Raw genomic sequence first — 12,547 nt, forward strand, 5'->3', positions numbered from 1 at the left:
TAACAAGTTCAAAACAAGTCTCAAGTCCTTTTAACACGTTTAGAACAAGTCTCAAGTCATTTTAACAAGTTCAAAACAAGTATCAAGTCATTTAAAAAAGTTTAAAATAAGTCTCAAGTCCTTTTAACACGTTTAGAACAAGTCTCAAGTCATTTTAACAAGTTCAAAACAAGTCTCAAGTCATTTTAACACGTTTAGAACAAGTCTCAAATCAGTTAAACAAGTTTAAAGCAAGTATCAAGTCATTTAAAAACGTTTAGAACAAGTCTCAAGTCACTTTAACAAGTTCAAAACACAAGTTTCCCCTTTCACAAGACAAAGAAAAGCCGATTATCGTGACAATTATTGCCTGTAAAATGACTTGAAGGCTTCATCACTCGCTGTGTCAATTAGCTGCTCAATATATTTCTTTCATTCCATTATTCTAGCAATTGTTGTCTCCAACCCTTAGTTATGTAGTCACGGGTATAACACAGACATAACCACAAGAAGGCATGAATGTGTCTTTGTATGAAACACCTGCGCAGCCAATGAGAGAGCAGGATTTACATTAATAAAATCCTTCAGTCCTGTGAGATCATTTCTAATGTCTGTGGAAACAAACCGCCTCTACATTCGAGTTCAGGACAGGAAACCTTAGAACACGTGAAAAAGAGTTGGTCTTCTTCGTCCATTTCCCCGTGGTTCTGTTGGTAATGAAACGATCTGCAGCGGTCACGCTGACTCCACAAAGTATGACATTTCAGATTATTATCCGAGCTCCGCTCTGAGCTTTTTTTATTTTTTTTTCATGCGTCGGATTTCTTAACCTTCACCTTTTTTTCTAAGCGACACAGAAATAAATCAAACGGACAGCGTCGGCCGAGAGCCGAAATATTTCACTGTGAGACTGAAACTCAAAAGATACAGAGAGAACAAGTTTGTTATGAATCAATGACTTTAACCAAAGTTATGGATCAATGTTCTGCTGATAAACCGGTCAATTAGATGATATTTCAGCTCTAATCCGGTCGGATACGGTGAAGGTTTGGACGAGTCCAGGTGGAATCTTCAAGTCATTTGAGACGAGTTAAAGTCTCAATTTACTGAAGACAAGTCAAATCCCAAGTCCTTTTAGCTGATTTGAACAAGTCTCAAGTTATTTAAACAAGTTCAAAACAAGTCTCAAGTCCTTTTAACAAGTTTAAAGCAAGTCTCAAGTCACTTTAACAAGTTCAAAACAAGTCTCAAGTCATTTTAACAAGTTCAAAACAAGTCTCAAGTCCTTTTAACAAGTTTAAAACAAGTCTCAAGTCACTTTAACAAGTTCAAAACAAGTCTCAAGTCATTTTAACAAGTTTAAAGCAAGTCTCAAGTAGTTTTAACAAGTTTAAAACAAGTCTCAAGTCACTTTAACAAGTTCAAAACAAGTCTCAAGTCCTTTTAACAAGTTTAAAACAAGTCTCAAGTCACTTTAACAAGTTCAAAACAAGTCTCAAGTCATTTTAACAAGTTCAAAACAAGTCTCAAGTCCTTTTAACAAGTTTAAAGCAAGTCTCAAGTCACTTTAACAAGTTCAAAACAAGTCTCAAGTCATTTTAACAAGTTCAAAACAAGTCTCAAGTCCTTTTAACAAGTTTAAAGCAAGTCTCAAGTCACTTTAACAAGTTCAAAACAAGTCTCAAGTCATTTTAACAAGTTCAAAGCAAGTCTAAAGTAGTTTTAACAAGTTTAAAACAAGTCTCAAGTCACTTTAACAAGTTCAAAACAAGTCTCAAGTCCTTTTAACAAGTTTAAAACAAGTCTCAAGTCACTTTAACAAGTTCAAAACTAGTCTCAAGTCATTTTAACAAGTTTAGAACAAGTCTCAAGTAGTTTTAACAAGTTTAAAACAAGTCTCAAGTCACTTTAAGAAGTTCAAAACTAGTCTCAAGTCATTTTAACAAGTTTAGAACAAGTCTCACGTCCTTTTAACAAGTTTAAAGCAAGTCTCAAGTAGTTTTAACAAGTTTAAAACAAGTCTCAAGTCACTTTACCAAGTTTAAAGCAAGTCTCAAGTCACTTTACCAAGTTTAAAACAAGTCTCAAGTCACTTTAACAAGTTCAAAACAAGTCTCAAGTCATTTTAACAAGTTTAAAGCAAGTCTCAAGTCACTTCCGTTTCATTCAAGTCATTGGAGACAAGTCTCAAGTCATTTTGAAACATGTCTGAGTCGAGTCTCAAGAAGTCTGAGTCATGTTTCTTATTTGAGACTATTCCAAGTCTATTCAAGTTTTACATCATCTGATGCCAATCCAAGTCAAATCTTTGAGTCTCAACTCACTTTAAACAAGTCTGATTCAAGTCTAAGTTCAGTCTCAAGTCTCTGGAGACCAGACCATATCTAGTCTCACCTAACTGACAGAAAACCAACGTGTTTCCTAAAGCGCTTTAGGGAGAACTCTACAAGAGGAAACGGGTTCAATTGTTTTTATGCTTTCAGACTTTGAGCTGACATCAACCTGCTTAAAGTGTGTTACTGAGATTTTCCTTTTTACGTATTTGTACAATAATAAACAATCAGACAATACAATAGTACTGTGTGCTCTCATTGATGAGTCACACACACACACACACACAGACACACACACACTGTCGGGTTATGGTCTGACAGTTTTTCAATAAGAGAGTAGTTTTATTGAAAACTGGATGGATTACAAATTGAGGCCATCAAAATGAGCATAAAGTAGAAAAAGCTTTATTAACACTGACAAAAAAACAAAACAATGAGGACACCGGCTTCAGGCGGCTTAACGAGGTCGTTATTATCAGGCGCGCTAATGAATTGCTGCTACAGTGAGCCAATTCCTCTTGATTAAAAACCATTATCCACCCCGTCCTCCGTCTTTTGAGCGGAGCGATCAGGTAATCCAGACAGACCGGCCTCCAGCTCACCATCATAAAAACGGAGGTGAAGCGGCTTCGCCCACGCGTTCATGGGATACGAGGTCGCTGATTGGATGCGACGCCGCGGCTCAGAGGGAGATGTTCAGGTCGCGCTGTCGGTTAATGAGACGTACTGATGTCTGTGGCTGTCTGTGATTGGCTGAGGGACTCGCAGTGACATCACCGGCCATTGGTAAGACAGGTAAGATCAGATGATGGCGATGCCACTCCGTCACTGTTGTTGAGAAAGAGATGTTCTAATGTTTCGGGTTTTCATTTTCAGGTCAGATTTTAAGACAAATCAGTCAAGTCCCAATCGGGAAAACAAGTCAGAGTCAAGTTTCAAGTAATCAGAGACGAGTCTAAGAGTCATTTGAGACAACGTTCATAGATAGAAACACTGTGATCTCACGTCACGAGAGGCTTTCTAAGTCTTGGTCTTGTCTCTGTCTTTATACGCTCTGGTCTTGGTTATGACTTGGTCTGAACCCCTCAAGGTCTTGGTCTTGTCTCTGTCTCAATACACTCTGGTCTTGGTCATGACTTTGGTCTCGGTTTTCTTGGTCTTGACTACAACACTGACCTTCAGTATTTGCACGAGTCCAAGTCAAGTCAAATCTATTTGAAACTAGTGTCAAGTAAAGCGTCCATAATTTGAGACGGGTCAAGTCTTAAGTAAAGGAGTCTCAACTGATCTGAGATCAGCGTCTGAAGCTACGAAGCTAAACAAACGGTCCAATGTTCCCAACGTTGGTGCGTGAACTCTCAAGGAAAGCAGCAATTTGCTTCCCACATTGAGTCCTCTTCTGCACTTTAACTACTTCTGTCTGTACGAGGCACGTGTTGCACTTTGAGCTGAAAGAGGGCTCACGAGCACGACGAGGCAGATATACAAGTAAAACACAGACAGTCCTTTGTCCCCACCGGTGAGGTGTTTATTCCCACACGTGAGCCATCTGCTGCTCTGTTTGCATCGGATCGGTGTGATTTCAGGAGGCGACACTTTCAGAAAGTGAAAACCCGCCTCTGCGTTCACACGTCTGCGAACTGCTCAAAGATCAGCTGCCTGAAAGCGAGGTGACACAACAACAACAACAGACTCACGCCACAGGACTCGCGTATGGAAGAACTCCTCTTCCTCAAACCTGGAACACGTTTTGTATCGTCAGGCATGAAAATAATGCCGATCCCCATCACCCCCATTCTGTCAAATCAGAAGGAATCAGAGAAAGAAAACCAGGGAGACAAAGAGAATCAGTGACTGGGACGACGCGGCGCCGCGGGAGCTAACGCAACGCCGCAGGAGCTAACACAACGCCGCAGGAGCTAACACAACGCCGCAGGAGCTAACGCACGCTTTACATCGCCTTTCCGTCCTCTTCCCGGGAAGTCTTTCAAGAATGAGGGAATCAGTGAGCCGTCACCGGGATCTTTTAGTCACGTGACCCTGTTCACACAGCTGTGGACGACTGCCAATCTACACTCAGCTGCCAGTTTATTAGGTACACCTCAATAAAACCACATAACCAGTACATATATGTTGTTTGTTGTTGCTTTTTAAATCAGTGGCGGTTTGTAACTAAGTACAAATTTGAGGTACTTGTACTTTTCCGTTTCCATTTTGAAGGAAACATTGCATGGTACTTCTCCTCCACTTTATCTCAGAGGTACATGTTGTATTTTTTTACTGCATTTGTCTGACGGTTGTAGTTACTTCTCAGGTGGCAGTTTTTCATCCCCTTCCTGTCCAGGAAAAACCTCATATCTCCAGATGTGATGATGATGAAGTGATCCTTTATGTGTTGATGTTGGATGTTTGTGATAAACTAAAGAATGAAGTGTTCCTTTATGTGTTGATGTTGAATGTTTGTGATAAACTAAAGAATGAAGTGTTCCTTTATGTGTTGATGGTGAATGTTTGTGATAAACTGAAGGATGAAGTGTTCCTTTATGTGTTGATGATGAATGTTTGTGATAAACTGAAGGATGAAGTGTTCCTTTATGTGTTGATGTTGAATGTTTGTGATAAACTAAAGAATGAAGTGTTTCTTTATGTGTTGATGTTTGTGATAAACTGAAGGATGAAGTGTTCCTTTATGTCTTGAGAAACTCCTCCCACTTCTTTGCTAAATAAATATCTGCACATCAATATCTGAAGTACATTTTTGCCGATACTACTTAAATACTTATACTTCAGTAAGGTTTGCACGCAGGACTCTTCCTTGCAGTGGAGTATGTTCATAGTAAACTAGTACTTTTACCGCAGTAAGGGATCCGAGTACTTCCACCGGCGTGAACCCCTCAGTGCAGCGCAGCGTCACGACTCTTTTCTTCTTCTGCGGTTTGAGGCCGCCGCTCTGCTGGAGGCTGCGTCCTCATCCTCCCTCTGACAGCTTATGTGGAACGATGTGGGAAGAAGGTTCCCTCTGTTTTCATTCCTCCCTCTGTTATTTTCTCACCTCATTCATTTTTGGTATTTTTATGTATTTTTTTTGGGTGCGAGCTCACAGAGGCGCTCTCTCTCTCTCCCACGCAGAGATGGAAATATGAAAACGCGGCGGCGCCGGCGTCTGTCGCAGGCCGGGCTGCGTGGTGCCGCGCCGAATGGATGTGCAAATATTATGCAAATGCACGGGGAGCACATCACAGCTCTGGGATGGAGGATCTCACCTCTGACTCCTTCACAGAAGCAGTTTCATCAACAGCAACGGAATCCAGACACTGATATGGTTTATCTATATTCTTGGGTTCAGGGGTAACAAGACTTTTATTTATTTATGTATATGTTTAATATTGTTCATTGAGTACAAGGTACCAGTAATATCTCACTAAAAAGACCAACTGCATCCTTTTATGTGATTATTGCATGGAAGTACATGTATTATGTTGTAGGTCTTTGTATCATCACATTTGGTGGAAGTACGTATGATTTAGCGTCAAAGCACAATTTTCCCAATCGTTTCGACTTTTCTACAAAGGTTTTTGAGATACTTCTACTTTACTTGATTTTACTTTTTACTTCTATTACACTACATTTCAGAGACACACACACTCACACACACACACACACACACACACACACACACACACTCTCACACGCACACACTCAGACACACACTCACACACAGACACACACACACACTCATACAGACACACTCTCACACACACACACTCAGACACACTCATACAGACACACTCTCACACACACACACTCACACACACACACACACACACACTCATACAGACACACAGACACACTCTCACACACACACTCAGACACACACACTCACACACACGCACTCTCTCTCACACACACAGACACATACACACACTCACACACACTCTCTTACACACTCTCTCACACACACACACTCACAGACACACACTCTCTCTTACACACTCCCTCTCCTCCCTCTCTTCTCCTCCCTCGCTCGCTCCCAGAGGCATCACCAGCTAATTTTAGCTAAGTGATGTAGCCTGTTCTGTTCTCATTTAGCCAGCCGGGGCTCTAACATACACACACACACACACACACACACACACACACACACACACACACACACGCACGCGCGCACACACACACACACACACACACACACACACACACACACACACAACAGCTGCAATCTTTTTCATTTCCTAAATGTCCACGAGGATCTACTTCCGGCTGAAAGCGTGCCTCAAGTCCAACTCCACAAAGGACGTCTTGACTTAAACAATATGGATATGAAATACGTTCCTCCGCTTCATGACAGACGGGTTGTGATCATACGAGGAGCTTCTCCTCTGCTCACTTCAGGTACGACACAACAACCTCCGATACGCTGCAGAGTAATTGATGTGTTTCATTCCGTCCCACTGGGTTCAGGTTCAGGTCTGTGGAGGCGGTCAGGCCTCAAATGGCTTGGTTCAGTTCACCGATTGTGTATAAAGACCTTTACGTGGACCAACACATGGTTCTAACAATACAACTCAACAAGCAAACTGCTGTGACAAATGAAAACCCAGAGACTAAACATGGTTTTGTTTCTGAAGCCGCATGTTGAGAGAAAGCTGAGAGGAATAACAAGAGAAGGATTCTCCCCAGAGGACCACAGTGTAAAGAAATACATTATTAAATATTCACTTAAATTTAAATAATAATAATACTCAAATATTTTCCTTCTGGGACTCCATAATAATTGATATATCTATAAATAATTTTGATATACCTATTTTTAATCACATAATAACTGATGTATTTTTCCTCACAGCTGCAGAATGCGATTGATGAGCTGCATTGATAGGAATGGTGAAAAAACGAATCCATCAGAGTTACCCAGACTGCATCTGGCTCAGCCATTAGCGTGCATGTCAGCTGAGCTCACTTGCAACTTCATCAATAACGAGCCAAAGACTTGTTTTAAAGATTCAGAGGGACATATTTAACTCTCTGAATCTATTCATCCGGTTTAACTTCCAAGCTCCAAGTCTCCACATCACACCTGTCACGTTTCCTGCTGGACAGACGACACGAACTCCAGGTGAGAAGCTGCGAGATCTAAACTAAAGTCAGACGACTTTAAACGCAACAAGATAAACGATTCATTTTGATCTCCGAGAGTCAGAGATCATGGCGGCACTTGTAGGGAAAATTGTTTTTTTTCTTTCTTTTCTCTAAAGAAGCGCTCTGCAACTCAAACACGTTTTCTGAGCAACGCGTTAACCGACAAAAAGGTCACGGCGCCTTTTCTACGGATGACAGCGCGGACGGGCGCTTTTCAATTCACTCATGTTGTCGCCTCAAAAGAAAAAACTCTTTTCTGTTCTTACTTGAGCAGCTTCAGGGTTTTAAAGCTGCTTGTTCCTCCTCCACATCTGCAGCAGGAGAAGTAACAGGAAGTTGTCATGATGACATAGTGACAGTGGCCATTATTTTATTATTTTTAAAGGCCCTCAACCGTCGCAGCTTAACCTTTTAAGCCCCGCTCACCCTATGTAGGGTCTTTTTTTCGAGGTTTACCGTTCAAGTAGTTCAAGTAGTCGTATCAACCCCAAATTAGTTATAATACCCTTACCAAGGTCCCACATACTAATAACACATCTTTTTGGAAAGAACAGGCCCTAAAGAACCCAGATCTAAAATAACATCCGGGAATCGGGGGTGTGGGGGGGGGTGTGTGTGTGTGTGTGTGTGGGGGGGGGGGGGGGGGGGGGGGGGGGGGGGGGGGGGGTCAAGCGTGGGGCTTATATGGTAGGGACAGTTCACCCCAAAATCGTCAACTGCAACACAACAACACAACAAGGTCGTGGATTCTCCTGTGAAACCGCCTCAGGATTTCTGAGAGGAGACGTTACTGTTGAGCTTTTAAATATAATTGTTTCTGCCGCCATTTATTTCCATTATAAACAGAGAAGGAAAAACAAGACGTCAAACACTCGGGACTCTAGATCGATACAAACACCCAAAACTGGGTGAACTGTCCCTTTAAAAAACAAACTTCCTGCATGACGATTTTATCTTGAGACGAACTTGACTGTCCTGATTTGGTGCAACATGATTTGCAAGAGCCGTGACACATCTTGGATCCAACGAGAGTAGAAAAAGACAACGGAGACAAGTATTCCCGCCGGTGGTCCCTTACCTTGAACAGTCGCAGGATGTTGGCCACCATGATGGACACGGAGCTGGCCGACGCCCCGATGACGCCCACCACTTTGTCCGGCTTGGCGAAGATGGGCGGGTCCCCGTTGGAGCAGCGGACGTCGGAGCCGTCCCTCTCGATGAGCGCCTGCACGAAGGTGAGCGACTGCTCCAGGGCGTAGGTGTCCCGGGAGCACGTGTCCAGGATGCGGGCGCCGAGCGTCACGTTGGGCAGCAGGTCCGGGTCCTTGTTGATGAGGTCGATGGCGAACAGCATGGCCTCCAGCCGGTGGATGCCCTTCTCTTTCTTCAGCTCGCCGCAGGGGACGCCCCGCTCGCCGCGAGCGTGCACGGGGAACAGACCGCCCAGGATGACGTCGCCGTCCAGGCGGATGGAGTGGGCGTACTCCAGGGGCTGCTGGGAGGAGTCCGACAGCACGCCAGACTTCTGCGTCACCGCGGCGTTGGCAACATTGGCGGCGTTGGCGGCGTTGGCGGCATTGCCGGCGGCAACGGACCCGAGCAGCCAGCAGCTCTTCAGCATCAGCAGAGAGAGGACGCAGTGGCCCGTGACGCCCGGGGGCTTCCAGCCCCTCGACATTTTCCGGTGCGGGGTAAAGGGAGCGGTGATGTGGTTGCACAGTCGGCAGGCAGGTGGCGCCGGTAGCGGGCGCTGTGGAAGAACGGGACGAGCCAGACCATGGGGTCCCCCTCCCCGCTCCCCCGTCACCCAAGGCAGGGTCAACCACAGCGGGCGGCCCCACCTACGAACGCTGACCCAGGGGTTCTCCCGCGGTGCAGGTTCCCGTGTCGGACATGGCGGTCTGCAGACGGGGAGACGGAGCTCGGCTCCAGTTTCACATTCTTCCTGAAACCTGTTGGGAGATTCAGACAGAGGAGGGAACAATCAATATGCGATCAATAAACCAGAGAACCTGAGCACTGCAGGGTCTCAGTATTCTGCTTCATACGCTTCCATTCAGCCTTTGCATGTATGGATCGTGTTAATGTTGCTACGGTCATTTTCTTTTACTCGCCTGAAGACGTTTGACACCACCTGGAATTAATCGGATCGTTTGGCACCTCGTGTATCGGTAAAGTTAGAAGACGGGCGTCAATACTTTGTGTTCTTATTGTCTGTATTGAGTTTCATTCAAGATGTTTCTTCAATAAAAAACAGAGAATGTGTGTTAAATATTAATAAATATATATAATATTAATAAAGTATCAATACAAAGGGGAAGCAACTTAGGTTCAATTCCAACCGATGGCCTTTTTCCTGCGTGTCATTCCCTTCATTAAACATTGACATTCATGTTCCCCAGAGGATAAGTTATGTTCACTTTGGTGGTCCTAGGACTTTTCCTCTGGCGCCACCAGAAGGTCAAAGTTTTCCCTTCTCCTGTGGAATATTTCAACATCCTCTTGTTGGATTGGCGCCACATTTGGTCGAGACATTCATGTTCCCCAGAGGATAAATTATATTCACTTTGATAATCCTCTGACTTTTCTTTTCGCACCACAATGGGGTCAACGTTTTCCCTTGTCTTGTAAATATCTCAACATCTTTTTTGATGGATTGGCACCAATTTTGGTGCAGCCATTCCCGTTCCCCAGAGGATACATTATTTTAAGTTTGGTGATCCTAGGACAGTTCCTCTAAAACCACTATCAGGTTAAAGTATTCTCTTGTCCTATGGAATGTATCTCAACATCGACTTGAATGAAGGGCGCCACAATTGGTCGAGACATTCGTGTTCCCCAGAGGATAAATTCTATTCACTTTGATGACCTGATCTTTTTTTAGGTGAATCCACTTCCCACTACGCACACTTGAATACCCGTTATATAAATCACTGAGTCCTAAACGTTGTAAAAATGCACCGATTGCCGAAGATGAGCCGATGAGCCTGAGACCGAGCGACTGGGAGGCGGGTTTAAAGAAATGCTGCAGCTCGTATACTCTCTGGGCCCGTCGGTGAGGAAGATCTGCAGTTTCATACCCAGAAGACAATTTGTTTTTGGCTTCATGCACCACTGACTTTTTACAGGAATGATGTTTCCTCCAGTGGCCAATCAGAGGCCCCTGCAGTTTGGCCCTCAGTAAGTAGCGCCATCAATCTCAACCTCTCTAGTAGAGCTAAAGGTGTATTCAATTAAAGCATTGAAATGAAGAGCAGCAGGTACAGAAATGGAAGCAACAAAACAAAACGTTTAGTGCCGTTGAAATCCATCAGAATCGTTTTTAATTGGCTGAGAGCACGGAGAAGGAATTTGACAATATAGGCGTCAATTAAAAAAACGTGTTTTTTTGTCGTTAATTATGGCGCCACCTTGTGGTGGATTGAAAACCAAACCAATCAAATTGGTTTGGTTTTCTGCAAACTAGGTTTTCTTCTTGAAAAATCATTTCATCATCAATCATCATTGCACATCATTTCCAGTCATTTGGTTTCATGTTTCTAGCTTCTAGCTTATTATTATTATTTATATATAAAAATGTTACAAGGTGGTGGAACAAACCTTGGCGATGCTTGTTTTTTATTTATTTATTTTGAGTGCACTGTTTTGCTGACCCGTCCTCGTCCCTGACCTCGTGACCAACTGGAGCCAAAAGAAACATCAACAAATCAGACTGGAGGACATTTTTCCGGTCAGCTGGTGTCCGCGTGCTTCTGTCCTCAATTTAAACAGTTTACAGTTTATTTATTATCTTGTCTTTTTATCTTTTTCCATATTTCTTCTCCTCACATCTAAAATATGATGTATCAAACACACACACTAACACACACGCACACACGCACACACTAACACACACACGCACGCACACACGCACACACTAACACACACACGCACTAATACACATACACGCACACACACTAACACACACACTCATAGACACACAGACACACACAGACTCACTCTCACTCACAAACACACATGCACACGCACACACTCACACTAACACACATACACACACTAATACACACACTCATAGACACACAGACACACACAGACTCACTCACACTAACACACACACACACACACTCACACTAACACGCACACTAATACACGCACTCATAGACAGACACACAGACACACACAGACTCACTCTCACTCACACACACTAATACACTCAGACACACACACTCACACTCACACACACACAAACACACGCAGACACACACACTCACTCACACACACACACACTAACACACATACACACATGCACACACACACCTACACACTAATACACACACTCATAGACACACAGACACACACAAACACACTAACACACATACACACACACACTAACACACATACACACAAACACACGTACACACACACACACACACACACTCAGACACACACATACGCACTCACTCACACTCACTCACAGACACACACACACGCACGCACACAAACACTCAGTCACACACACTCACAGTCTCTCACACACACACACACACTCTCACTCTCACACACACTCATAGACACACACACACAAACACACACAACTGTATGATCTATGCACGCGCACTCCACGTTTACACACGCGCTGAAAAAAATAAAATAAAAGACGTATAGCCCACACTACGAACTCAAGCGCAGGTGCGCGCGCACACGGGCACGGACACAAAACGATCAGTTCAGTTTCTTAGACACAAACGTGCGCGCGCACGAGCACGAGCGAATCTGCACGAGCTCAAGTTGCATTCCAGCAGAATCAGCTGATGTCAGAAATAATGAATCTGATCTGAAAGCAGCCGAAACGTGAGCGCGCACAGCAGCAGCCTCATTGGTGACGTAGAGGCTGCTGATCGATGATGTACATGATTGATTGATTGATTGATTGATTTGACAACAATCTGGACTGTGTCACAGTGAGAGCTCATATATCTCCAACATAGTCCCGACCAATAAAGCGGAGATAAACACAGATAAATACTGTTGTAATCACCTGCAGTCAGCTCAGTAATTGATCATTGATTGGTTGATCGATCCTGTGTGCGTGTGTG

General features: G+C 43.7%; 1 protein-coding gene across 1 annotated transcript in view; it reads right to left on the reverse strand.

Annotated features, from left to right (window-relative positions):
• Positions 1 to 9,230, reverse strand: part of LOC306741407 (metabotropic glutamate receptor 8-like) — a gene marked incomplete at its 5' end in the record, with an annotated part of 98,350 nt that extends 89,120 nt beyond the window's left edge. The window contains 2 exon segments of the mRNA XM_079223688.1: positions 8,530 to 9,135; positions 9,138 to 9,230. Coding sequence (XP_079079814.1) covers positions 8,530 to 9,135; positions 9,138 to 9,230 — 699 coding nt within the window.
• Between the last annotated feature and the right edge of the window lie 3,317 nt (positions 9,231 to 12,547).

This window comes from Taurulus bubalis (assembly GCF_910589615.1).
Source record: "Taurulus bubalis genome assembly, chromosome: 9".
NCBI classification, from domain to species: Eukaryota; Metazoa; Chordata; class Actinopteri; order Perciformes; family Cottidae; genus Taurulus; species Taurulus bubalis.